This window comes from Tripterygium wilfordii, chromosome 4 (genome assembly GCF_013401445.1).
Source record: "Tripterygium wilfordii isolate XIE 37 chromosome 4, ASM1340144v1, whole genome shotgun sequence".
In the NCBI taxonomy this organism is placed as follows: Eukaryota; Viridiplantae; Streptophyta; class Magnoliopsida; order Celastrales; family Celastraceae; genus Tripterygium; species Tripterygium wilfordii.
The window spans coordinates 14042580-14066783 of record NC_052235.1 but is presented as its reverse complement, the minus strand read 5'-3'; the positions used below and the strand labels follow the sequence as shown (position 1 = coordinate 14066783).

General features: G+C 34.9%; 2 protein-coding genes across 7 annotated transcripts; both read right to left on the bottom strand.

Annotated features, from left to right (window-relative positions):
* Nucleotides 1-11244: 11244 nt before the first annotated feature.
* LOC119995868 lies at nucleotides 11245-16379 on the bottom strand. Its single transcript, XM_038842335.1, has 10 exons — nucleotides 16182-16379; nucleotides 15965-16014; nucleotides 14905-15064; nucleotides 14731-14817; nucleotides 14124-14251; nucleotides 12699-12795; nucleotides 12530-12607; nucleotides 12216-12441; nucleotides 11767-11990; nucleotides 11245-11648 (listed from the first exon to the last, which is right to left on the bottom strand). The coding sequence occupies exons 3-10, from the start codon at nucleotides 15004-15006 to the stop codon at nucleotides 11625-11627; spliced, it is 966 nt and encodes a 321-aa protein (XP_038698263.1). The 5' UTR covers nucleotides 15007-15064; nucleotides 15965-16014; nucleotides 16182-16379; the 3' UTR covers nucleotides 11245-11624.
* Nucleotides 11245-22348, bottom strand: LOC119995867. 6 transcript variants are annotated; one of them, XM_038842330.1, is made up of 9 exons: nucleotides 22101-22348; nucleotides 20248-20407; nucleotides 20073-20159; nucleotides 19462-19589; nucleotides 18044-18140; nucleotides 17875-17952; nucleotides 17561-17786; nucleotides 17134-17357; nucleotides 11245-11648 (listed from the first exon to the last, which is right to left on the bottom strand). In XM_038842330.1, the coding sequence occupies exons 1-9, from the start codon at nucleotides 22205-22207 to the stop codon at nucleotides 11625-11627; spliced, it is 1131 nt and encodes a 376-aa protein (XP_038698258.1). In that variant the 5' UTR covers nucleotides 22208-22348; the 3' UTR covers nucleotides 11245-11624. The 6 variants fall into 6 exon arrangements, with proteins under 6 accessions (XP_038698258.1, XP_038698257.1, XP_038698260.1 ...); XM_038842329.1 differs by lacking the exon at nucleotides 11245-11648 and adding an exon at nucleotides 16666-17011 and having other exon boundaries at nucleotides 22101-22344; XM_038842332.1 differs by lacking the exons at nucleotides 11245-11648; nucleotides 22101-22348 and adding exons at nucleotides 16666-17011; nucleotides 21736-22074.
* Nucleotides 22349-24204: the final 1856 nt, after the last annotated feature.

Sequence of the window (24204 nt, the reverse complement as noted above, 5' to 3'; positions counted from 1 at the left end):
TAGTCCATGATAATAAATATATTATCTCATCATAGTTAAAATGATAGTCACCATGAGTATCAATTAATCAATCTTAATTTATAATTTTTACAATGATTAGGTTAATTGATATCTTAATTTATAATTTTTTATAGAGACATAATCAAAGTTTTACAAATACTACTTGATCTCCCATGGCGTCTCAATAATTCCAATATGTAACATATATACATATATACACACATGTATATGTATATGTATATGTATATGTATATGTATATGTATATTTATATAATCTAATATAACATATATTATATATTACATAAGATATATTATATTATATAATATAGTATATAATATGTAACATATATAATATATTATATAATGTATAACCGTAACCGTAACAGAAATAATCATAACCGAAAAAATATCAAAAATTTTACTAAAATCATAACCGTAACCAAAAAAACGGAATAACCACGGTTACGGATCTGTTGTGAACATCCCTAATCTTTTGGATGTGCACTGCGTAAATTCATCGAGCGTATATTAACCGACAAACTATGCATACCAAATGAATTCAAGAAGTCCAGATAAAAATTTGAGTGTTTGGTGTTACTTTGCTTGCATGCTTCCAAAATGATCAAAAAAGAATGTCTTTTGATGATAAAAGGTGAAGTGGGTGTTGTGGAATATATTTCAATATTCGTGCCCTTGCCCCTTGGAGCTAAAAACAACCAAATCAAAAGTATCTAGGCATGCCGTGATTCATGATTTCCCAAGTAAAAGAACCAAAAAAAAAAAAAGGTGATCTTCATCTTTATTTTTTTATATTATTTTGTTACTATATCTTTTTTTAATAATGAAGGGAAGTCACTAGATTTAAAACTTGAGGAATACCAACAAGAGTTGATTCCATTGACAATCAATTGGGTTAAACATATATGTGTTTAAATTTTTATTATAATGTGAAACATATATCTCAACGGTATCATTAATAGTCTAATGGGAAAAGGATCATTGACAGCAATATATGAAAATGGTACAATCCTACCCACATCACATGTGCAACCGTCCAATAAAAACCCTCATTAAATTTGGTTTGCAAACTTCTTTCCCATTTGTCTTGCCTCAACACTACCATTACCAAATTGTATTGTAGGTGAGATTGTGAGAGCCCCAACCATCCATCTAGAGAGTTGAGATGAGCTGAGTAAAATACTCCAAAACATATACCGCCAAACCAAGTACACTGCATAACATATACCACAGGACACTTTAAAACACAGCCTAAACATCTTCACGATTTTACCTAAAAATCATAAATATTTAATTAAAATTTTAAAATACCCCCAAAAAGGCAATGCCTTTCCTTTGGAGGGAAGTTATTTGAACTTTTGAACCAAAACACCACGGTTCTGCTTTGATTGATGTTTTAAAGGGTAAGGAGTCTTAATGAGGGGAGTTGTTTCACCTTAAAAAAGAGTTGAATGGAGTGAAAGAATGGGAAATTTGTTATGACTTGAAAATACAACATTGGTTGGGCAAATCCCTACCGATGGGTTAATAAAGCCAAGCCCATCCCCTTACTTAACGATATGATCTTTTCTTGAGTTTAGTGATCAGTTGGACTTTGACCCGTAGTATATGGGATTGCCTAATGAGTTGGGTTTCAGTTTGTAGTAGTTGGGTTAAGGAAAAATAAAGTTGTGTGAGTCCAGTGTATTCGCGAGAATCAGATAAACCCAAAATGGATAATATTATTGTTGTGTATGGAGATACCGTTGATTTCTGATTAAATTCTCTCTCACTTAACTTTAAACTTAACATTTTATAACCCCAAATTTGAGGATTTGTGAGGTAAGAGAAAATAATTATTCTTCTATTCCATATTTCTCTTTCCTTTTCTAAAATCTAGATTAGGTATGAGGGTAAATAAGTAAATGACTCGTTTTTATTATCATTTTCCTTCATTAACTCTACCTTATATTAACTCTCCCTTACTTGACTCCCCTCTTTTCTTTTTTGAAACTAGGGAGAGGTATTCGAATCCTGATCACCACGATGATATATATCATTCTAACTACTCTAATTAATGGCTCGGATGTTTTGACTCCCATCTCTTAACCCCACTTAACTCTATTTTTCAATCGAAGCCGAGCCCACCTCTTTTTAATTAAACCATCATCTTCCAATATTTAAAAGGAGAGAAAATAATAGGTGTCAAGGGGTCATGATTAAAATGTTAATTAAATAGACATAATAATAATAATTAACAATGTTATATATATAATGTTACTTAACATTATATATATATATACTCTTTGGGATTCCTTCACTTTTTTTTAACAAATATTGCATTTTGACAATAGTGCTCTACTTTTTCATGTAAACCAAGAAAAGAAAAGAAAGAAAAGAAAAATCTCCATAATCATCAACAATATCATCAATCATCATATATATTCTTCTCATCACCCCTTTTTGTAACGCACGCCCCGAATACTAACTTAGCCTTCCCTTGCCTTTTACGCGTTTTTCGAGCTCTTCAATTACCTTTTTACTTCCTCACCTTTTAGTTTTAACAGGTCTATTTTCGCAACTCCGTTCACGCGGGTACTTGGCGCGTGCGGTAACACCAAGTGACACGCGTAAGGTAGAAAGCGGCAAAGCTGACGCGTGACAACTTTTTAGACACTTTCCTTTTCCAGCGACCTGCTGCAGCTTTCAACTTTCTGCATTTATTAACCGTTCACGTACCGAAATGCTTTTCCGCATTGGACTGTTTTGTTTCCCAAAAGGCCCCTTTGTCTTTCTTCAATTTTCAATCATTGCCCTCTAGAACAAAATGGAGGTGTTGGTTTTTAGTGTTTGACTTGGTTTGGTTGTATTTCTTGGACTAGCAAGCAATTTAGGCAACAAAATTTGTTTGGTATTAGTGTAATACTTGATCTCAACCACTTGGATGATAGACTAATCGGTGAATTTCTCTAACATCAAATCGTATGGAGTCGAGAGGTACTCAATTCCATTCCCACTAAGAGTAATTACCTTGTTGTCAGATGAAAGATTTTTGAACGTGCAAATGTACGATCTTGACAATTTGAGTTTAAACTCATATCGGATGTCAAAATAGCAAATTTAATTGGTGTTAGTGTAATACTTGATCTCATTATCAAGCAAGAAAAAAGAAACATAAACCATTCCAAATAAGATAATTTGTTTTTTGATAAGCTAAGATAGTTCATGTTAATAAATTGGATCAATGATACCAAAATCTATTTGCACAAATATGTAAATAAGGGCAATATCAGAATAACCCAGGCCATAATTATTGTAATGCAATTGGTAATGCATTAATCTACTCTATTGATAGATATTATTTTTTTGTCCAAAAGTAAACAATTTAGTCTTATAATGAAGCATTGACTCTCCTTCAATGCTAAAATATTCAAAAGGCCAAGAGAGGAGGGCACATTTGCTTTGACTTTACTCCCTGCAAAACAAAAGTAAACGGTATGATCATGCTTGGTCATTCTAAAGTGATTCATATATATATATATCGGCAACGAAACAATACAAGTTTGTTCATTAGATATCTGATATAGACATAAACTCATGCCTCAAATCCGCACGCATAAAATTTTTTCACATGAACTAAAAACCTCTCGTGTTCATATGAATTGGCTTCAGAGAGATTCATCACTAAGTTATCACTCAAATCATGTTGATTCAATATATTTATGATAGATTTATCCCTTACAATTTAAAGTTACTTGGCAATTAATCAAATTACTTAAAAAAAACACTAATCAATATCAATCAATCAATACCATAACCTATAACGGAAAACTCAAATGGAAAGGGAGCATTTTCGTGCTGCCACGTCATCAACAAACATAGCCAATCGTTCGCCTACACCTGTCAATTGAGATGAGATGTTCTCGGCTGTTGATTCAGGGTACTCGGAATACTTGAGTAATTACAATAAGAAAAGGGTAAGGGGAAAAAAACCTTATATATATCATGATTACTACTAGAATATGGATCTTGAATTATGTTTTTCACATCAAAGATTGATAAAAATGGATCCACTAAACATCTCTTTTACATGCTCTTCTCCTCCACATTGTTATTTTTAGCATAATTTTTCTTTTTCGCCATCATGGGGGTAATTCCATGTATTTATTAATTTACTGGGGAAATACAATTTTTGGTCACTGAAATATCTTATTAGGTTCAACTCAATCACCTATTGTTCAAATGTTCCAATTTGGGAATCCAAATTTCTAAATTGTTTCAAACAAGTCATACGGACAGTTTTTAATTATTTCAGGTAGCTAAATTACCTACATGACATAAAAAATAAAAAAAGAGCTTACTTGACATTAAAAATTAAAACAAACATAAAATGGATCAATAAAACACTTTTACTCTCCCAACTTCTCACCCTCTCCGATAAAACCCACGAACCCTAACCAAGTTTTGGTGTCGCAACTTAGCAATTGACCTCACTTGATGCTCGAAATCCCTGAGTCTCTCCAACCCATGCTCTCCAATGCAGCATGAACAGGTGGTGGAAATACGAACAGAAGTTTGGCTGTGGGGCTACGTTCGGCGGCTAGAGAGCAATTTGGGTTTTTTGAATATTATTTTTTTTATGTTTATTTTTATAATATCCAAGTCATCAATTTGTCAGCCCACATTAGTAAAAATCAATTGAATTTGACTTTTTTATTCCATATCACAAGTTTGACTGACTGAAATAGCTAAAAACTGCCCGTGTGACCTGTTTGAAACAATTTAGAAATTTGGATACCCAAATTGAAACATTTGAAAAATGGGTGACTGAGTTGAATCTGGTTAAATATTTCAATGATCAAAAGTTGTCTTCCCCCTTAATTTACCACATATAACATATTATCTTGGGTTTTACATATAACATATTATCTTGGGTTTTATATAAAGTATGTTTTCATTTTTTGTATAAAGTCTAATTATCCCGTGCCATACATAACTACTAACTTGATTCAATATTTATTGCTAAGGTATGGCCTATTGAATCCATTGTCACCTTATCTTCCTATGTCTTATTTATTTATTTTTTTCGAGTAGAAAGCTTCCTCCAACATCTAAAACATCATGATACTATAATATATATATATATTCCTTCAACTTTACAACAATAGCTAGGGGATGAGCTCCTCATCACTTGTAGATTAGCTTAACCTTTAATATAAATTGAATCTCCTCTCTATATTATATAACTCACCTTTTGCATCACCATCAAATTAAACTAAAGGTGGTACCTTTTAGTTGGTTCCTTCACAAGGGAAAAAGGGTTTTCCCCACTCCACCCATAAAGCCCTTTAGGCTCCACCAATAATAGAACAACCATGATTCAAAAAGACCCTTTTAATTTTCTTTATTTCTTTCTCCTCCAAGGATGAACATTGTTGGGTACAACCAATGATCTATTTTCCTATCAATAAAAGGCCCTAACTTTTCATGCTACAAAGTTCAAAATGGCAATCGATCACTACATGATCAATTCTTGGATTAACTTTGCTCACAAAGTCTCTAATTGATGCCATATCATGAGACAAAAATGGGCCCATAAACTCTTTTCCCTTGTGCAATAAGCCAAACCCCACCTAGCTAGCTAGCTTTTACAGATGAACATAATATATATATATATATATATGAATATACATGTAATCATGTCATGAAAGGTCAAAATTTAAGCAAACACATAAAAGAACAAATCACTCAATTGATAGCCACCACCACCACCCACACCTTGTAAAAAGTTTTTAGTAGCTTCTTGCACTCAAAGCAATTGTAGACTTTTTCTTGGGCTAAGAATAAATGAAAGTGACCCTACTTTTTTGTTTGATTGGGAGAAAAAAAAACCCCCATCAATTAAGCAAAAGATGGCCATTGGTTCCCCCTCCCCCTTTTACATTGCAAGAATTGTACTATCGTTTCAATAATAATAACAAGGAGGAAAAGTTTGAATTAATTTTTTTTTTCAAGGAGGAAAAGTTTGAATTTGTTATAAGGTTGTTTTCCCAAAAAAAGAAAGAAAGATGCATAGAAAGGGATATCTATTTTTGTCTTCGGTAATATATCATGTCCAATGTCATATGTGTCATGATAATTATGCACATTTAGACTTGTTTCTTTTATTAAAGTCTTAGTAATGATGAACTAATTTGACTAAATTTACGATTTATTAATGTATTTGAAGAAAATATGCAATTTAACTTCTCAAAAAAGTATGTGGATAAACGGCTTGCAATTATCTTATTGTAAAACAAGTACTCTACGGTAGCAAGAAGTAATGTACATAAAGTCACTTAATTTGAAAGACTACCTAACCATTATTTTTTGATCATAATTATCCCACTACATTATTATTTTTTGAGGGAGAAAAAATCGAGCTTGTGCGCGAAGCATTGTCATCGGTCTACCGTTAGATTTTTTCAAATGTTATTTTTATTGTATAATTTAAATATTATATTTACGACTGATCTAGATCATGTATTGGGGCGTATCTTTATCCTGAAATTTATTATACAAGTTAAACATAAAATCCGTATCATGAAATTAGAATTATGGTGCCATTGAAGTAACCAATCAAAGACCTATAAATTAATCACTATCAAATCACCCACTTCTTTTTCAATTGAAAGGAACAAACACAAGGTGCCAAATATCCACCTCAAAAGCGTTGTTTAGAAGAACATATAGCATCTATATATATACACTTAGCTTCCTTTTTAGCTTTTGGGAATCCTTAAAGAGTTACCAACAATACAAAATCCCACCCAAAAAGGAGGAGAGAAAAAGCTCTCTCTCTTTATTTTGGCCACTAATGGTGTGGAAATGTATGTTGGTTTCGTCAAGCACTAATCCTATATATACTTTACACACAAGCATGACCACACCTTTTGGACACATATATGTGGAACACTTGGAACATATTACATTTAAATGTGTGTTTTGATGTTATAATGGGGTTCAAGTTAGGGTTTGAAATGTGCTTTTAAAAGTTAAAACGAATCTTTTAAAAGCTTTTGAATCAGATTATTAAAATTTGAAACTTTAAGTTAGTGGTGATTAGACACCTTAATCCTAAGTTAAGGAAATAGTTTATAGAAGTACGGAACTAGCCTTGGTTTAGCATGGTTTATACGATTACATAACTAAGAAGCATGAGTAAAAGATTTGGAGGAACATTTTTGTTTTTCTTTGTGATACCTAGTTAGAAGTCTCTCTAACTCGTGTAATGTTATGGTTAGAATGATACAAACAACGGAATTAAGAGCGCAAAATTAACAGATACAAGATTTACGTGGTTCGACAATGTGTTTACATCAACGGATAATTTCAGCGAGAATCAAAGTTTAAAGGCAATACTCTCAACTTGGTGACCGTTAGGAAGAGAAAGAAAAACAAAATGATCATATTAGGTTACAAAAAACCTAAAATACATATATTTATATTCCTGACTGACTTTACAAAACTGCCCTTCCAATTAAGACAAACTTCAACTCAATAGTGTAAATCCTATTTTAGTTCAATAACCCACGTATTAAGCTCAATTAAAGTAATATCAACGTGACGTATCCAATTCAATATTTTTTTTTGATAATCGAGAATGACACCATATAAATTTGCCTTTTGGACAACTGATATGAGTCTAAACTCTAAATTAGGGCCATCAGATCCATACGTATATACATTTCCCATTCGACAACAGAATAAGTTCTGTCAAAGCTCAATACCTGGTCACAAAGGTATTACTCTCAAAGGGAATCAAATTCAGAATCTCCCGAGTCCATAGGTTTGACTCGAGATAAATCCAATTTATTACCCTAACTAAAAAATTAATTAATCTTTGGCTACTTCAAAATATAAATATATTTAATGAAAGGAAATGTTTATTTCTATTCTAGTATATTAAGAATTCTCCTATGCGGATCAATGTAAAATGCGGATCATTATTTAATCGTTGATTTGGACCATGTGGTTCCCAAAATAGTAGATCCCACTTATTATTTCACTTATCCATACCCTTAAAAAATAATCCGCAATTCTTACACCTGCATACGACAATTCTTGTATATATAAATAATACTCACTCTCAAAGCTTTGAGTTGATCCATACATGAGATAGAGTATGCATGCAATAAATAAAGAGGGACCTCATGAGCATTCAATTAAATAGTGTAATAATATCAAACTAACTAATGTGTACTCGTGAGAATGGGAGATAGCCTGATTGGTCAGGTTATCTGCCCAGGACCTTGAGGTCCAGGGTTCTATTCTCACCAGGGGGTTTGGGATTTGGGTAGTTTTCCATCCGCTGTAGTGGCCTTCATGCCCCTAGGGCATGGCTGGCCTGTGGGCCTTTAAAAAAAAAAACTAATGTGTACTCGTCGGTTCCAGATTCAATGTACTGGAACCTTCATGAGAAAGATAAATAATGCCCCCCCTTTTCTTTTTTTTTTCCTGGAATTATTTATCATATAAATAGATTCATTTCTTGTACAATAGCTTTCAATTTACTACTCAATATATATTATCAAGTGTTATGTATTTGAACTTCACAAAAAAATTGAAGTTGAGTAGGAGAAAATAAACTGGTGCAGGTGTAGACTAGTTGAGGGGTATCTGCAGCAGGATTGTTTATAGTATTCTACAGTTTCAATCAGTGTCATCAAATCTGTTTACTAAAATAAAAAAAAAACTAGACTGAGTATCACACTAGTATGAACTATCAACGCTCCTGATTGAAACTCCAGTGACTTTCACTGTAGAGACCCTTAACTGGGTGTAGAGTGTAGGCCACCCCAAGTCATTAATTTGGGAGCAGGAATTGTCAATTTGTTGTTATTATGGACAGAGTGGGATGATGAGAACAAGAGTCCTCATAAGGAATAAAAATCCACCACCCTATTTCTGTCTTGTCGCATTTGTGTTCATTGATCAAATTAGAGAAACTCAAACCAGCCAAAATATCTCACTCATTATCAACTTTAACTCACTAATTCGTGAAAAAAAAATAAAATCACAACTTCCAATGTTAAGATTGTAATGAGAAATCCCTTTATCTTTTGGGATTTGTTGCTCCACAATTCGTTAGAATATACAATTCACATTTAATGGTGGAGAAAAAAGTCGGAGAAGTTCTAAAAATGAAAAAAAATGTGGTGTGATATGCAATACCTTCCAAAACATTCATTCAAATTGTAGACTTTATAATTTTAAATGAATTGTGAAACCTCCGATGAGGACTCTCATCATACTTATTTTTTAAAAAATAAGTACCTCTTTAAACGGTTAGATTTCATTGATGGCTAAGATTAGGGTCTAAACACAAATCCTAAAAAAAAATTTGAAAAAAAATTTGGTAGCTGAGAACGAATCATACAAGCTCGCCCTTTGCATATCTGATATAGGCCTAAATTCGGATCGTCAGACTAGCGTAAACAAAAAAATTCGCTTGACGATAGGGTAAATTGGGTCAAAATCCATCGCATGACCACAAGAGTATTGATCTTAGTGAAAATCAAATTTAAGACCTTCCAATTGTATATGGTTTGGTCCTAGAAAGATTTACCGCTAGACGAGCACTTGTAATGGTATTATTTTGTCTGGGCCAACAAATATGTATGAGGTTTTGTGTTTTACGGATGTGGTTGTATTGAGTTTTGTGTTTTGTTGATGTGGCTATATTGGGAGATGTGTTTTGCTGATGTGGTTGTATTAGAAGATTGTGTTTTGGTGTAGTTTTATTGTGGACAATATGGAGGGAATGAGAATTTGTTGGCCTCCTTGTTGAGTGGGAAGGAAAAATATATAGGAATTTATGTTTTGTTGATGTGGTTATATTGGGAGATGTGTTTTGTTGATGTGATTGTATTGAGAGAAGTGTTTTGCTTAACTTTTTATGTAATAGAGATAAGGCACAGTATTGATTTTTGCTGGCCCAGCAAATTGTCCCCATTACAATTGCTCTTACGCAAATGATTTTAAAACTTAAACCCTAAATTCTTAATTAAGCCATTGGTCATATCCACAACTTAAAAGCAAAGGTTAGCAAGTTTTAAAAAGTAAGAACAGTAATCTCCAGAGAATTTATGTATACATATACATATCTTTCTTCTTGTTACCCAAACACATTCTACTGATAAACTAGAAATGTTGCCTACAATACTACACCAAAAAAAAAAGGGCTGCCTGCACACATTAGTAGCAGCAGAGTGCCATCACAGTCCATGAAAAATTGAACAGTGAGGAGACAAACTGACCAAAAATCCAGAACCTTTAGATTTTGTACTTAAAAGTGAGAAAAAGAAAAAAAAAAAAAAAAGAGCTCCATAAAAGAAATTCAGGCATGCCAAAATCAGAGAAAAACTGACAAAAACCCAGAAACTTTCATGTCAGCTGTGAAAGCATTCATGCACAGAAGCCAATAAAAAACATCTCTTTTGAGCAAATAACTTTCTGGGTTGATAAAGATAACAAATACTATCACATTACATTTTTTTTTTTTCTCTTTTTTCTTTCACCATGACAGCCTTAAAAAAGCTTTTTTTTTTTTATTTTTTATCAGGCCTTAAAAAAGCATTTATTTATGCAGTATCAGTACGCACACGGTATTTATGTTCTTTGACTTCTACTTTGGTGGTATATGGAATCCATATATGATAAAGAGTATAAAAATATTGTTTTTTTCTTTGGTCATTAAATATTTCTCTGCCAAAATTTTCCGAAGGCCAAAAACCACATGAGGAAGTGCTGTTCCATTTAATGCAAAAAGTCTGAGTCCCCCCAGTCATGAATGTTTGTCCTATATATACAGGTATGTAGTCTACATACATAGTTTATAGATACACACATATAGTCCACATACGTCCTCATCCTAATCTATGCAATTTGGGTTGTAGTTATAAGCAAACACAATGTTTGAAGGGGATAACATTAACCCCAGCCGAGCGGATTTCGTGAACCAGATGTTGGGAGGAACTCCTACCAACCTGCACTTTGATGGAGTTATGGTGACTGGCTCGCCTTCTGGATAGTAAGTATGACACAAACTGGATATCTCACATCGAGCGGGTTACCCCTATAGTGCCATTGGGAATTGCCAACCCTGGTATAGCCCATTCTCACCTATATATCCCAATCTACTCTAGTTTGTCTTCAATATTAAGTAAATTCTCAACATACATTCAATAATGAAATTAAGGACCAAAATGAGTCACATATATCCCTGGCTTATCCATTCACAAGATGAATTCATGTAAAACAAATACAACAATTCAATGCAGAAGTAGACTAGCTTTGCAATCCAACCAGCCACGGCAACTGCCAAATTACAGATAAAACTCCCTCATTGTAATGAATGTGGACCAACTTGTCCCAATTACAGATAAGCTTTTGAAAGGAACATTTAGAGAACAACAAAAATTTTCTTGGTCTTAAGAGAACTACATCCACGACCATAGAGCTTTGATATTGAAATTGATTATAGTAATGCAGTTACATTAAGGTCATATGCTGACTGCTGAGTAACTCATACCCATGAAGTGAAAACTGATCACTTTCTGCACCATTTGAAACAGACGAGAATCTCCTCATTTTAGACGGAGAACAACGTGCTGTAAGAAGAAAATTTACCAAGGTAATAAGATATTCGTTCGCCAAATGCTAAATAATTTTCAAGAATAATTTATGAACATTTTTTTTTTCCAAATCACAAACTAATTAAGTTGGTACCTTAATTTGTGTCCTATTATATGTATAGGTGATGTGAACCGATGTATCACTGGACTGGATAACTGCTGGATATGAGAATTCCATTCCAAGATTCTTCTCCAATGTCAAAATATCATGCCATGAATCACCGTCATCCATGGAAAGGGCAACTTTAAGTACGCCCCTGGAGATAGTATTGTAAGCAAGCAAGAGACGGCCGTCCATCAGCTTTACTCCATCAATGCCTAGTATTTTGAAGTCATGGAGGAAGTTAGAGCAACAAAAAAAGAAAAACATTATATAGCATGCGGCGCATAGTTTTTTTTAAAACTTTTTTTGCAAGGCTCATGAAACTAAGATCATTTCAGTTTTCCACTTTTATTTTCTCAGTTTACCACACAAGCGGAAGGACTAAACAATCAAATCCAGTACAAATGCAATCATTTCTATTGGATGTCGAATTGATTTACCTGAGTTTGGGTTGGGAAGTGCGGTAGGTTCTGCATAACCCCAGTTTTGGCCTCCATCATAGGATTCTGACAGACAAACTCTATCAATACCGTTAAAGGATCGCAGTAAAACACGCAGCGTCCCCCTAGCAGTTAGGAAAGGAACTGGTTGAATAACACTGAGGGATGTGTTTTTAACATACATTGGACCATACTTTTTCCACGACCTTCCTGAATCAGCTGTCACCTATTTGACAAGAACATAGAAAATGTCAATTGTACGTTAAAAACAACACTAGGTTACAAGTGCTCATGTTACAGTTATTGATGACAACCTCCATCCATGCCCCCCAAGAGTTCCAACTTTCTACAGATGATCCACAAAGCAAGAGCCCACTGTCCAGCAAGAGAGGCTACAAAAAAGAAAACAGTTTGCATGGAAAGGGCAATTCATCAGTAAGAAGTTTCACATGTAATTCCACGCCACACCAATTCAAGTTCTACCTTATTCTTAGAGGGACCTAATATACCAGGAGGAAGCTGCTCTCTTTGGGTCCAGGTAACACCTTTATCATATGACCGCTTCATGCACCCACTCCATCTGGATCACATTAAGCTCTCAGTAAGCATAGGCAGGTGATACAAGGGTATTTGGTAGTTGAACTATATCTATATCTACTGAGCCTTTATCCCCAAATGGCTATATGAGTATGAGAATCAACGGGAATCCACTACGTTTATTCGTTTATGCCATTCATTTCTATCTAGGATCGTACTTTCATATACTATTATTGACTCCATATCGTTATATCGTTTCTTAATACTAAAAGTCATGTCTTTTTAGCTTTCCCTCTTCGCTTCCTACTCTTTCCTATAAAATTTTATCGATTCTGCTCACTACCGCACCGCTCTCTCTATGTTGTACATGTCCATACCATCTTAAATGATTTTTTCACAACTTATCTTCAATTAGTGCGACTCCTACCTTATATCTAATAACCTTAATTCTTGTCCTATATCCCCTCCTGTGGCCACATATCCAATGAAATATTCACATTTCTGCTACATACATTTTTTGAATATGTTGTCACTTAATAATCCAACACTCATAACCATACATCATTGATGGTCGTACAACTGACCTATAGAATTATTCTTTCAACCTTAAAAGAATCCTTTGGTCCCATAAGACCCTGGATGCACTTCTCCACTTCATCGGTTCATCCACCCGGCTTTTAATCCTATTAAGTATTAACTACATCTTTACTAATGTTTCCATCAACTTGAAAAATCAAGCCAATATAATTTTGAAAACATTACTTTTCGAGTTTTGTTACTACTCTCCAATCGTTTATTTAAAAACCTTACTTGGTAGCTGAACTAAACTGGGAATTATTCCCACACAAATTTACCAACGGTCATGCCTATAGAACCATAATTACACAAAATTGTGACAATTATTCATCTAGAACTCTTCAGCATTTTGGGCCTCAATCGAAGTTAATATTTTCTTCTCACCCAATAAAAATGTGGTAGCTTACTGCATAACTTCAAAGGTTTTAACAACACTCATGACTAAATGCATTTTAAGTTCAAAGATTTTCCACTTTCTTTTTTATCTCTACTGTTTCCCAATTGAATTAGAGATGAATATGTTCAGATCATGTTGCAGATATGAAATAAGGTATCAGCATCAGTAGTCCTCATCAGGTGAAATAGATGATGTCACAAAAAATTGAAAACAATACATGCCAACTGTAAACTGGTTTCTGTAGAAATCATTACAGCGGTTTCAGATAAAGTTCAGGCAAATAATTGAAAAATGAAAAAGCAAATTCTAAAAAAACAGAGGGAAAAGTTCACTAACCATTAATGCAGATCAAAAGAATTTGGAAATAGTAAGTCTAGAGAAGGAATATGAGAAATTACTTTTGAACCTCTTGCCCAATTTTATAAAACAGCAACAGCTCATTGGATGGAAGCTTAAATAAAACAGGGTTCCACATTGGAACATCAGGTTGTTCATCAACAATGAAAGGTGGTAACCAACAGCCATCCTGCCCAGAAACCACTTATATTAGACAAAAATAACCATTCAATTCAAAGAGAGCAATCCCAAGAATCTACTAAATGAATTCATTTATCAGTTGCAGTGACATAAAACAGTAATTACTCTTAACAAGTAAAACATTGTTCCTCAAAATGCAGCGAGGGTTCCTGAATCAATTTAAAGCTGAATTAAGTTAATTTGATCCACTATGTATTCACTGTAATAATCAATTAAGGATCGACGTAGAGAATAATAACAAGTGAACTTTTAGTTCATAGGAATATCACATGAAACTTTTCACACCCACAAAAGCTATGTTGCTTGGCTGTGTGAAAGGACCTTTTTTTTCCCAATAACGATAAGTTATGGGGTAATATTCTTAATTTTTTGAGAGGGGAATCAAACATTGCACCTTGTGCAATTGAAAGAAGTGTGTGTAAGTACGTATCTTGATAAAGTGAATCAGATACCAGGACGATTACTTACTTTGTATGTCTGCAACCAAATTTTCACGTCATTTGCGCCTTCTGCTGAACCACCAAAATATGCAACCAAGTAATGATTCTTTTCAACCTGCAACGCTTAGGTACCAGCTACTTGTGGATTGTGATGATTGAAGGAAACAGTAGAAAACTTCAGAGTTAAACTGAATGACATCACCTCAACAATAGTGGATGCATGGCAGCTTTTGAAGGGAGCAGAATTTGCAGGAAAAGTGAACTCTTCAATTACTGGACCTTGAATATAAGAATCATCACTCATGTTTGACTTATCAGATATCGATCCTTCGATGCCTGCGTATTTTGTTCCTAGTGCTTCTCTGTATTGCAAATGAAGCACATTTCAGGTGTTATTGACTGATTCTATGATAATACAGCGAAACAAACAAAAGCTGATATAATAATAGTAACAGAAATCTATGGCACTGTAATCATTTTGTTACAATTTCAGAAGTGGAAGCAGTCCAGTCCTATCCACAATGTGAAAATCACTGCCATATCCTAAACTCACCAGAAAAAATACAAACAAAAATGTTCAGGGAGAACATATGTTCTCTCATTATGAAAACACCAAAATAGAATTCAGCTCCACAATAATTTGGAAACATAAATACAATCGTACTATGTAGTATGCACCAAATGAAGAACTTGTATAGCTTAATTGTTATCCATTTTCTTTTAAGAGAACAAAATTTGAGAAGAAATCGGGTGTCTGGGTATGACCACCACATGCTTGAAAATACTAAATGCATAGTCCTACTCTTATTGTTTTATGTAACAAGAAAAGACACAAGCATCAACTTTAGAAGCCACAAAGTGAACAAAAGAAATGTCTGGCTCGAGCAATCAAAGAAATCCAGGGAAGGCAAATAACAGACCACCTGGAAAGAAGTAGCCGAAACTGGCGAGCGTGTAATGAGATTTTGGGAATCAAGGAAACATGGGTGGGTCTGGAGCTACTTCTAATTACGAAAAATGGGTTGTACAACTCAAATAAACTGGAGACCAGAAACAACATAATCAACACAATGCTCCCCACAGATTTCAACATTTTCATAAAACTTTGGGTTCTTAAACTAGATTATCCCAAAGAAACATACACATTTCAAAACACACTTTCTTATGCATATAAATAGAAACAGAGAGAGACAATGGAGTTCAAACAGAATATCCAAATCAATTAAAATACACAACAAAAAAAGATTTGAGAGAAGCAGTACCTTACGCAGTCTCCATGACCAAGTTGATGGCCGACGATGGATAAAGATACCTAATGCATTAAATTATAAACAAAAACAAAAGAATAAATGAGGAGACAAAAGCATGATGCTTGCATTGAACTATTTTAATACTCTGCAAATCCGGATTAAAAGATCTCAAGCTATAGCAACATTTGAACCACCAAAACGCTTCTGCTTTGTGTATCGATTGAATTACCAGCCCTTGTAATCAGTTTGGTTCTTCCTTTTGACGGCCCCCATTTGGGACATCATCTGTCCTTGCTTTATTCTTTATGCAAGTGTTTTTAGGACAAAAATGTAATTGCGCATGATGCCCCTGCAGACTACAGAGTAGTGTGAGTGGTAAAAAACAAAAGGCTAAAACCCTTGTAGTCGCCCCCATCTCTGCTTCCAGGACCATCTCTCGTACAGGGCTCTCTCTGTCACTCTTGCTTCCCAACCAGGTAGTTTCAGATTACATATTTAGGTTATAAATAACTAAGCTGTTTCTAAAGGTTGTTGCTTGGGGTTTCTTTGGTATAGAAATTAATTGTAGTGGATTGAAATTAATTGTTTCAATCGCTAATGAGTCACATCCCTGGCTTATCCATTCACAAGATGAATTCATGTGAAAGAAATACAACAATTCAATGCAGAAGTAGACAAGCTTTGCCATCCAACAAATCACTGCAACTGGCAAATCCTACTTAAAATGGTTCCCTATTTAGATAAAACTCCCTCATTGTAATGAATATGGACCAACTTGTCTTAATTACATATGAGCTTTTGAAAGGAACATTTAGAGAACAACAAAAATTTTCTTGGTCTTAAGAGAACTACACCCATGACCATAGAGCTTTGATAGTTGTAATTGATTACTAATAATGCAGCCACATTAAGGTCATATGCTGACTGCTGAGTAACTCATACCCATGAACTATGAAGTGAAAACGGATCACTTTCTGCGCCATTTGAAACAGACAAGAATCTCTTTGTAAATTTCCTTCCTGAGTCGTCCTTGCATTATTTTAGTCGGAGAACAACATGCTGTGAGAAGAAAATTTACCAAGGTTATAAGATATTCATTCACCAAATGCTAAATAAGTTTCAAGAATAATTTATGGACATTTTTTTCCAAATCACAAACTAATTAAGTTGGTAGTTGGTACCTTAATTTGTGTCCTATTATATGTATAGGTGATGTGAACCGATGCATCACCGGACTGGATAACTGCTGGATATGAGAATTCCATTCCAAGATTCTTCTCCAATGTCAAAATATCATGCCATGAATCACCGTCATCCATGGACAGGGCAACTTTAAGTACACCCCTAGAGATAGTATTGTAAGCTAGTAAGAGACGGCCATCCTTCAGCTTTACCCCATCAATGCCTAGTATTTTGAATTTATGGATGAAGTTAGAGCATAAAAAAAAAAATTATATAGCACACGGCGCATAGTTTTTTACGAGCTCATGAAACTAAGATCATTTCAGTTTTCCACTTCTATTTTCTCAGTTTACCACACAAGCAGAAGGACTAAACAATCATCCAGTAAAAATGCAATCATTTCTATTGGATGTCAAATTGATTTACCTGAGTTTGGGTTGGGAAGTCCAGTAGGTTCTGCATAACCCCAATTTTGGCCTCCATCGTAGGATTCTGACAGACAAACTCTATCAATACCATTAAAGGATCGCAGTAAAACACGCAGCGTTCCTCTAGCAGTTAGGAAAGGAACTGGTTGAATAACACTGAGGGATGTGTTTTTAACATAAATTGGACCATACTTTTTCCACGACCTTCCTGAATCAGCTGTCACCTATTTGAAAAGAACATAGAAAATGTCAATTGTACGTTAAAAACAACACTAGGTTACAAGTGCTCATGTTACAGTTATTGATGACAACCTCCATCCATGCCCCCCAAGAGTTCCAACTTTCTACAGATGATCCACAAAGCAAGAGCCCACTGTCCAGCAAGAGAGGCTACAAAAAAGAAAACAGTTTGCATGGAAAGGGCAATTCATCAGTAAGAAGTTTCACATGTAATTCCACGCCACACCAATTCAAGTTCTACCTTATTCTTAGAGGGACCTAATATACCAGGAGGAAGCTGCTCTCTTTGGGTCCAGGTAACACCTTTATCATATGACCGCTTCATGCACCCACTCCATCTGGATCACATTAAGCTCTCAGTAAGCATAGGCAGGTGATACAAGGGTATTTGGTAGTTGAAATATATCTATATCTACTGAGCCTTTATCCCCAAATGGCTATATGAGTATGAGAATCAACGGGAATCCACTACGTTTATTCGTTTATGCCATTCATTTCTATCTAGGATCGTACTTTCATATACTATTATTGACTCCATATCGTTTCTTAAGACTAAAAGTCATGTCTTTTTAGCTTTCCCTCTTCGCTTCCTACTCTTTCCTATAAAATTTTATCGATTCTGCTCACTACCGCACCGCTCTCTCTATGTTGTACATGTCCATACCATCTTAAATGATTTTTTCACAACTTATCTTCAATTAGTGCGACTCCTACCTTATATCTAATAACCTTAATTCTTGTCCTATATCCCCTCCTGTGGCCACATATCCAATGAAATATTCACATTTCTGCTACATACATTTTTTGAATATGTTGTCACTTAATAATCCAACACTCATAACCATACGTCATTGATGGTCGTACAACTGACCTATAGAATATTCTTTCAACCTTAAAAGAACCCTTTGGTCCCATAAGACCCCGGATGCACTTCTCCACTTCATCGGTTCATCCACCCGGCTGTTAATCCTATTAAGTATTAACTACATCTTTACTAATGTCTCCATCAACTTGAAAAATCAAGCCAATATAATTTTGAAAACATTACTTTTTGAGTTTTGTTACTACTCTCCAATCGTTTATTTAAAAACCTTACTTGGTAGCTGAACTAAACTCGGAATTATTCCCACACAAATTTACCAACGGTCATGCCTATAGAACCATAATTACACAAAATTGTGACAATTATTCATCTAGAACTCTTCAGCATTTAGGGCCTCAATCGAAGTTAATATTTTCTTCTCACCCAATAAAAATGTGGTAGCTTACTGCATAACTTCAAAGGGTTTAACAACACTCTTGACTAAATGCGTTTTAACTTCAAAGATTTTCCACTTTCTTTTTTTATCTCTACTGTTTCCCAATTGAATTAGAGATGAATATGTTCAGATCATGTTGCAGATATGAAATAAGGTATCAGCATCAGTAGTCCTCATCAGGTGAAATAGATGATGTCACAAAAAATTGAAAACAATACATGCCAACTGTAAACTGGTTTCTGTAGAAATCATTACAGCGGTTTCAGATAAAGTTCAGGCAAATAATTGAAAAATTCTAAAAAAAATTCTAAAAAAAACAGAGGGAAAAGCTCACTAACCATTAATGCAGACCAAAAGAATTTGGAAATAGTAACTCTAGAGAAGGAATATGAGAAATTACTTTTGAACCTCTTGCCCAATTTTATAAAACAGCAACAGCTCATTGGATGGAAGCTTAAATAAAACAGGGTTCCACATTGGAACATCAGGTTGTTCATCAACAATGAAAGGTGGTAACCAACAGCCATCCTGCCCAGAAACCACTTATATTAGACAAAAATAACCATTAAATTCAAAGAGAGCAATCCCAAGAATCTACTAAATGAATTCATTTATCAGTTGCAGTGACATAAAACAGTAATTACTCTTAACAAGTAAAACATTGTTCCTCAAAATGCAGCGAGGGTTCCAGAATCAATTTAAAGATGAATTAAGTTAATTTGATCCACTATGTATTCACTGTAATAATCAATTAAGTGTCTACGTAGAGAATAATAACAAGTAAACTTTTTAGTTCATAGGAATATCACATGAAACTTTTCACAGCCGCAAAAGCTATGTTGCTTGGCTGTGTGAAAGGGCCTCTTTTTTTTCCCGATAACGATAAGTTATGGGGTAATATTCTTAATTTTTTGAGAGGGGGAATCAAACATTGCACCTTGTACAATTGAAAGAAGTGTGTGTAAGGACGTATCTTGATAAAGTGAATCAGATACCAGCACGATTAATTACTTTGTATGTCTGCAACCAAATTTTCACGTCACTTGCGCCTTCTGCTGAACCACCAAAATATGCAACCAAGTAATGATTCTTTTCAACCTGCAATGATTAGGTACCAGCTACTTGTGAATTGTGATGATTGAAGGAAACAGTAGAAAAACTTCAGAGTTAAACTGAATGACATCACCTCAACAATAGTGGATGCATGGCAGCTTTTGAAGGGAGCAGAATTTGCAGGAAAAGTGAACTCTTCAATTACTGGACCTTGAATATAAGAATCATCACTCATGTTTGACTTATCAGATATCGATCCTGCGATGCCTGAGTATTTTTTTCCTAGTGCTTCTCTGTATAGCAAATTAAGCACACTTCAGGTGTAATTGACTAATTCTATGCTTATACAGCAGAACAAACAAAAGCTGATATAATAATAGTAACAGAAATCAATGGTTAAACAAGCAAACATTTCTGGTATGAGATTGCACGGTATGGTTGCGATTTAAGAAGTGGAAGTGGTCCAGTCCAATCCACAGTGTGAAAATGACAGCCATATCCTAAAGTCACCTGAAAACTATAAACAAAAATGTTCTGGGAGAACATATGGTCTCTCAATATGAAAACACCAAAATAGAATTCAGCTCTATAGTAATTTGGAAATATACACACTATCATACTGTGTAGTATGTACCAAATGAAGAACTTGTATAGCTTAATTGATAATTCTTATCCGTTTTCCTCGAAGAGAAACAAAATTTGAGACGAAATTGGGTGTCTGGTTATGATCACCACGTGCTTGAAAACACTAAATTCACAGTCCTACTCTTAATGTAACAGGAAAAGACACCTACATCAACTTTTAGCAGCCACACTGTTGGATTTGAGGGAAGCAGGACCCAAAGTTAAGAAAATAAACATCTGGCATGAGCAATCAAAGAAATCCAGGAAAGGCAAATAACAGACCACCTGGACAGAAGTAGCCGAAACTGGCGAGTATGTAATGAGATTTTGGGAATCAAGGAAACATGGATGAGTCTTGAGCTACTTCTAAATCTAATTACAAAAAATGGGTTGTACAACTCAAATAAGCTGGAGACCAGAAACAACATCAACAACACAATCAACACAGTTCTCCCCACAGATTTCAACATTTTCATAAAACTCTTGATGCACTTTCAGTCAGGCCATTCGTCGAACGGCTGGAGTGTGACGCAAATACTTGACAGTAACTACACGAATTAGAAACAATAACTCCAATTACACAACCTCGGCACCATCATTACCACCAGTATCACAAATAGATGCAATACCTCACCAATCAGCTAATCACCAGCAAACACAAGCACCTCCATTGTTACAATACCGTAAATAACAATGTATCTAACCAACAAGATATAAGAGATCACAAGATCAAAGGGGAGAGCCCCGAATATTGATTAACAATCTTGCAAGAGGACAGATATAACTGAAAACTAAAGGAACTAAGGACACTAAAAATCACTAAATATCCAAAACTAACTTCTACAACACCAGCCGGCAGCCGCCCCTCAAGTTGTTCCAATTTTCAAACACTTTCTTACGCATATTAATAGAAACAGAGAGAGACAATGGAGTTCAAACAGAACACTCCAAATCAATTAAAATACACATCAGAAAAAGATTTTCAGAGAAGCAGTACCTTACGCAGTCTCCATGACCAAGTTGCTGGTCGACGATGGCTAAAGATACCTAATGCATTAAATTATTAACAAAGACAGAAGAATATTTGACGAGACAAAAGCATGATGCTTGCATTGAACTAATTAAATACTCCGCAAATCGGGATTAAAAGATCAAGCTTGATCAACATTTGAACTACCAAAACTGCTTGTAATCAGTTTGGTTCTTCCTTTTGATTGCCCCCATTTGAGACATTTGCCCTTGCTTTCTTCTTGATGCCAGTGTCAAGCCTTTTTAGGACAAAAATGTAATTCCACATGATGCCCTTGCAGATACAGAGTAGTGTAAGTACTAAAAACAAAGGAACAAAAGGCTAAAACGGGCCTTGAGCTGAGACAGTGGATAGCCTGATGATCTCCAATTGGAAACCCCAAATGGTTGACATCCGCTTTGACCCATGTAGTCGCTGCTACCTCTGCTTCCACGACCATGTCTCGTACAGTGCTTTCTCTGTCACTCTTGCTTCTCTACCAGGTCGTTTTAGATTACATATTCTGGTTATAAATGACTAAAAATGTTATTCAAAGGCTGTTACTTGGGATTTCATTGGAGTAGAAATTAACTGTAGTGGATTGAAAACTGGTTGCAGTGAGTTATAGATAATCTTATAAGATCTCTAATAACGAAATGGAGTGTGGTGGATTCAATTATTGGTAACATAAGGAAACCATATCTTTGTTACCTCGATTTTTGTTTCATACTTACTATAGGATTCTCTTAAGAAAATCACAATCTAATACATGAGAAAGGCCAAACTTCTGAGTACTTAACAAGGTAACATTGCAAATAACTCAGTGTAGGATTCTCTAAAGAGAATCACATATATGAGAAAGGCCAACTAATTTTTCTTGTGGATTCATGTAGCCAACCCAAATTATTTGCGACTGGCTTTGATTATGATGATGGTTGTAGATTAACAAGGTTGATATAAAGTTTCTGGGTAAATTTGGTTGACTGGATGCTTGTTAAAGCAACATTCATAATTTAGAGAAGAGGTTCAGATAATCATATAAAATTTATATTGAAAAATATGTAAAAGTACCAGTATCTTATATGATATGGCCAATGAGCAGCATCAGCTGAAAATATCAGTTCAAGTTACAAGAATCATGTCAGTTTATGATAATAAAAAAAAATTTCCATTGTTCTGTTTATTGGGGTCCCCTTGGGCTTATTATTGTCTACTTGTATTCAAGGAAAACTGCAGAAGAATAATAAGCATCTGCATGATCTTTTGGATGGTCTCTGGCTGATTAGCAAAAGCAGGGAGTCCTGGTTGTGCTCCTTTTCAGCCTCTCTGCATCAAATAGAGATTTGGCTTTGGATTTTTCTATCAATAGTTTTAACTCCTATTTTGAATTCACTAACTTACAGAAGTTTTGGAAATAATTTGGCATGCATAAAGCAAGTAAAATATTTTCCATCAAAAGCATGCTCTCTGCAATCCAGGTGGAGGCAGTCCAGGGAAACAAGATTCTACTATCTGGTGTGGATTTGGTTGATGGAACAGTAAGTTCACCACTTCCATTATAGTATGCCACTCTGTTGATCATGAATCTGATTTCCATTATAATTAACCGAGTGAAAAATATCAAAATTTACCCTCATCTTGTCACAGTATTTTTAGTGACACATTAAACACCTTTTATCGCCGCAACTCAAATCATCTCACCCACGGGATCAAAATACTACACGTCCAAACGGCCCATGGTTTAGATGGCTAATGTCAATTGTTAAACCTAGAAAGCCTACTTTTGTGTCCCATTGTACACAATTATTATTTAGATCCATTACAAGGCCTGCATATAGGTCCATTTGACCCCTCAAATGAAACATTTTACTATTTTTTGATAATTTATTAGAAATTATTTAAGCCTTAAAATCATCTAATGCAGACCCGGAAATTCATTATTATTCTGATCACGAGCCATGACCCATAGCACACGTTCAAAATCCAAACAGTTCAAAGAAACGACTGACCAAGACGGCGACAACCGCGTCGACTCCACTTCCAACCTGAACCGTTAGCTTTTACGTGCTAATGAGGTATAGTTGCTATTCCAAAACTACCCCTATTAATGTACAAAACTATCATAACGATTAGCGACCCTACTCTCTTTTTTTCCTTATTTTATTTGAAGAGAGACAGAGAAAAGTCCCAAAACCGTCTTACCAAAACTCAATAAATAAGAGAAGTTGTTGGCCGGGAAATGCACATTAATGCCGGTACCAAACCCAATCGACAAGGGGCATGGGCCATAATAACCGCATTCAAAGTTCCCAGCTATAACCAATCAACTCAACTTGGTCGCCCCCAAGCCGCCAATGACATAGTCTTAAGTGGATGACTCCAGTTCGAATCTCCGTAAAGTAGAGTTGTAAAAATTTACGGACAAAATCAAATCGTTCAGTTAATCAACTGAACGAT

Excerpts from the sequence above, each read along its gene's own strand:
- LOC119995868 (XM_038842335.1), bottom strand. The coding sequence starts at position 15,006 with ATGAGTGATGATTCTTATATTCAAGGTCCAGTAATTGAAGAGTTCACT. Across the intron at positions 12,796-14,123 it reads ATTGGGCAAGAGGTTCAAAA|ATGGAGTGGGTGCATGAAGC; the intron begins GTAATTTCTCAT and ends AATGTGATCCAG. Across the intron at positions 11,991-12,215 it reads ACTTCCCAACCCAAACTCAG|GCATTGATGGAGTAAAGCTG; the intron begins GTAAATCAATTC and ends TCAAAATACTAG.
- LOC119995867 (XM_038842330.1), bottom strand. The coding sequence starts at position 22,207 with ATGGTCGTGGAAGCAGAGGTAGCAGCGACTACATGGGTCAAAGCGGAT. Across the intron at positions 20,160-20,247 it reads ATGCATCCACTATTGTTGAG|GTTGAAAAGAATCATTACTT; the intron begins GTGATGTCATTC and ends TAATCATTGCAG. Across the intron at positions 18,141-19,461 it reads ATTGGGCAAGAGGTTCAAAA|ATGGAGTGGGTGCATGAAGC; the intron begins GTAATTTCTCAT and ends AATGTGATCCAG.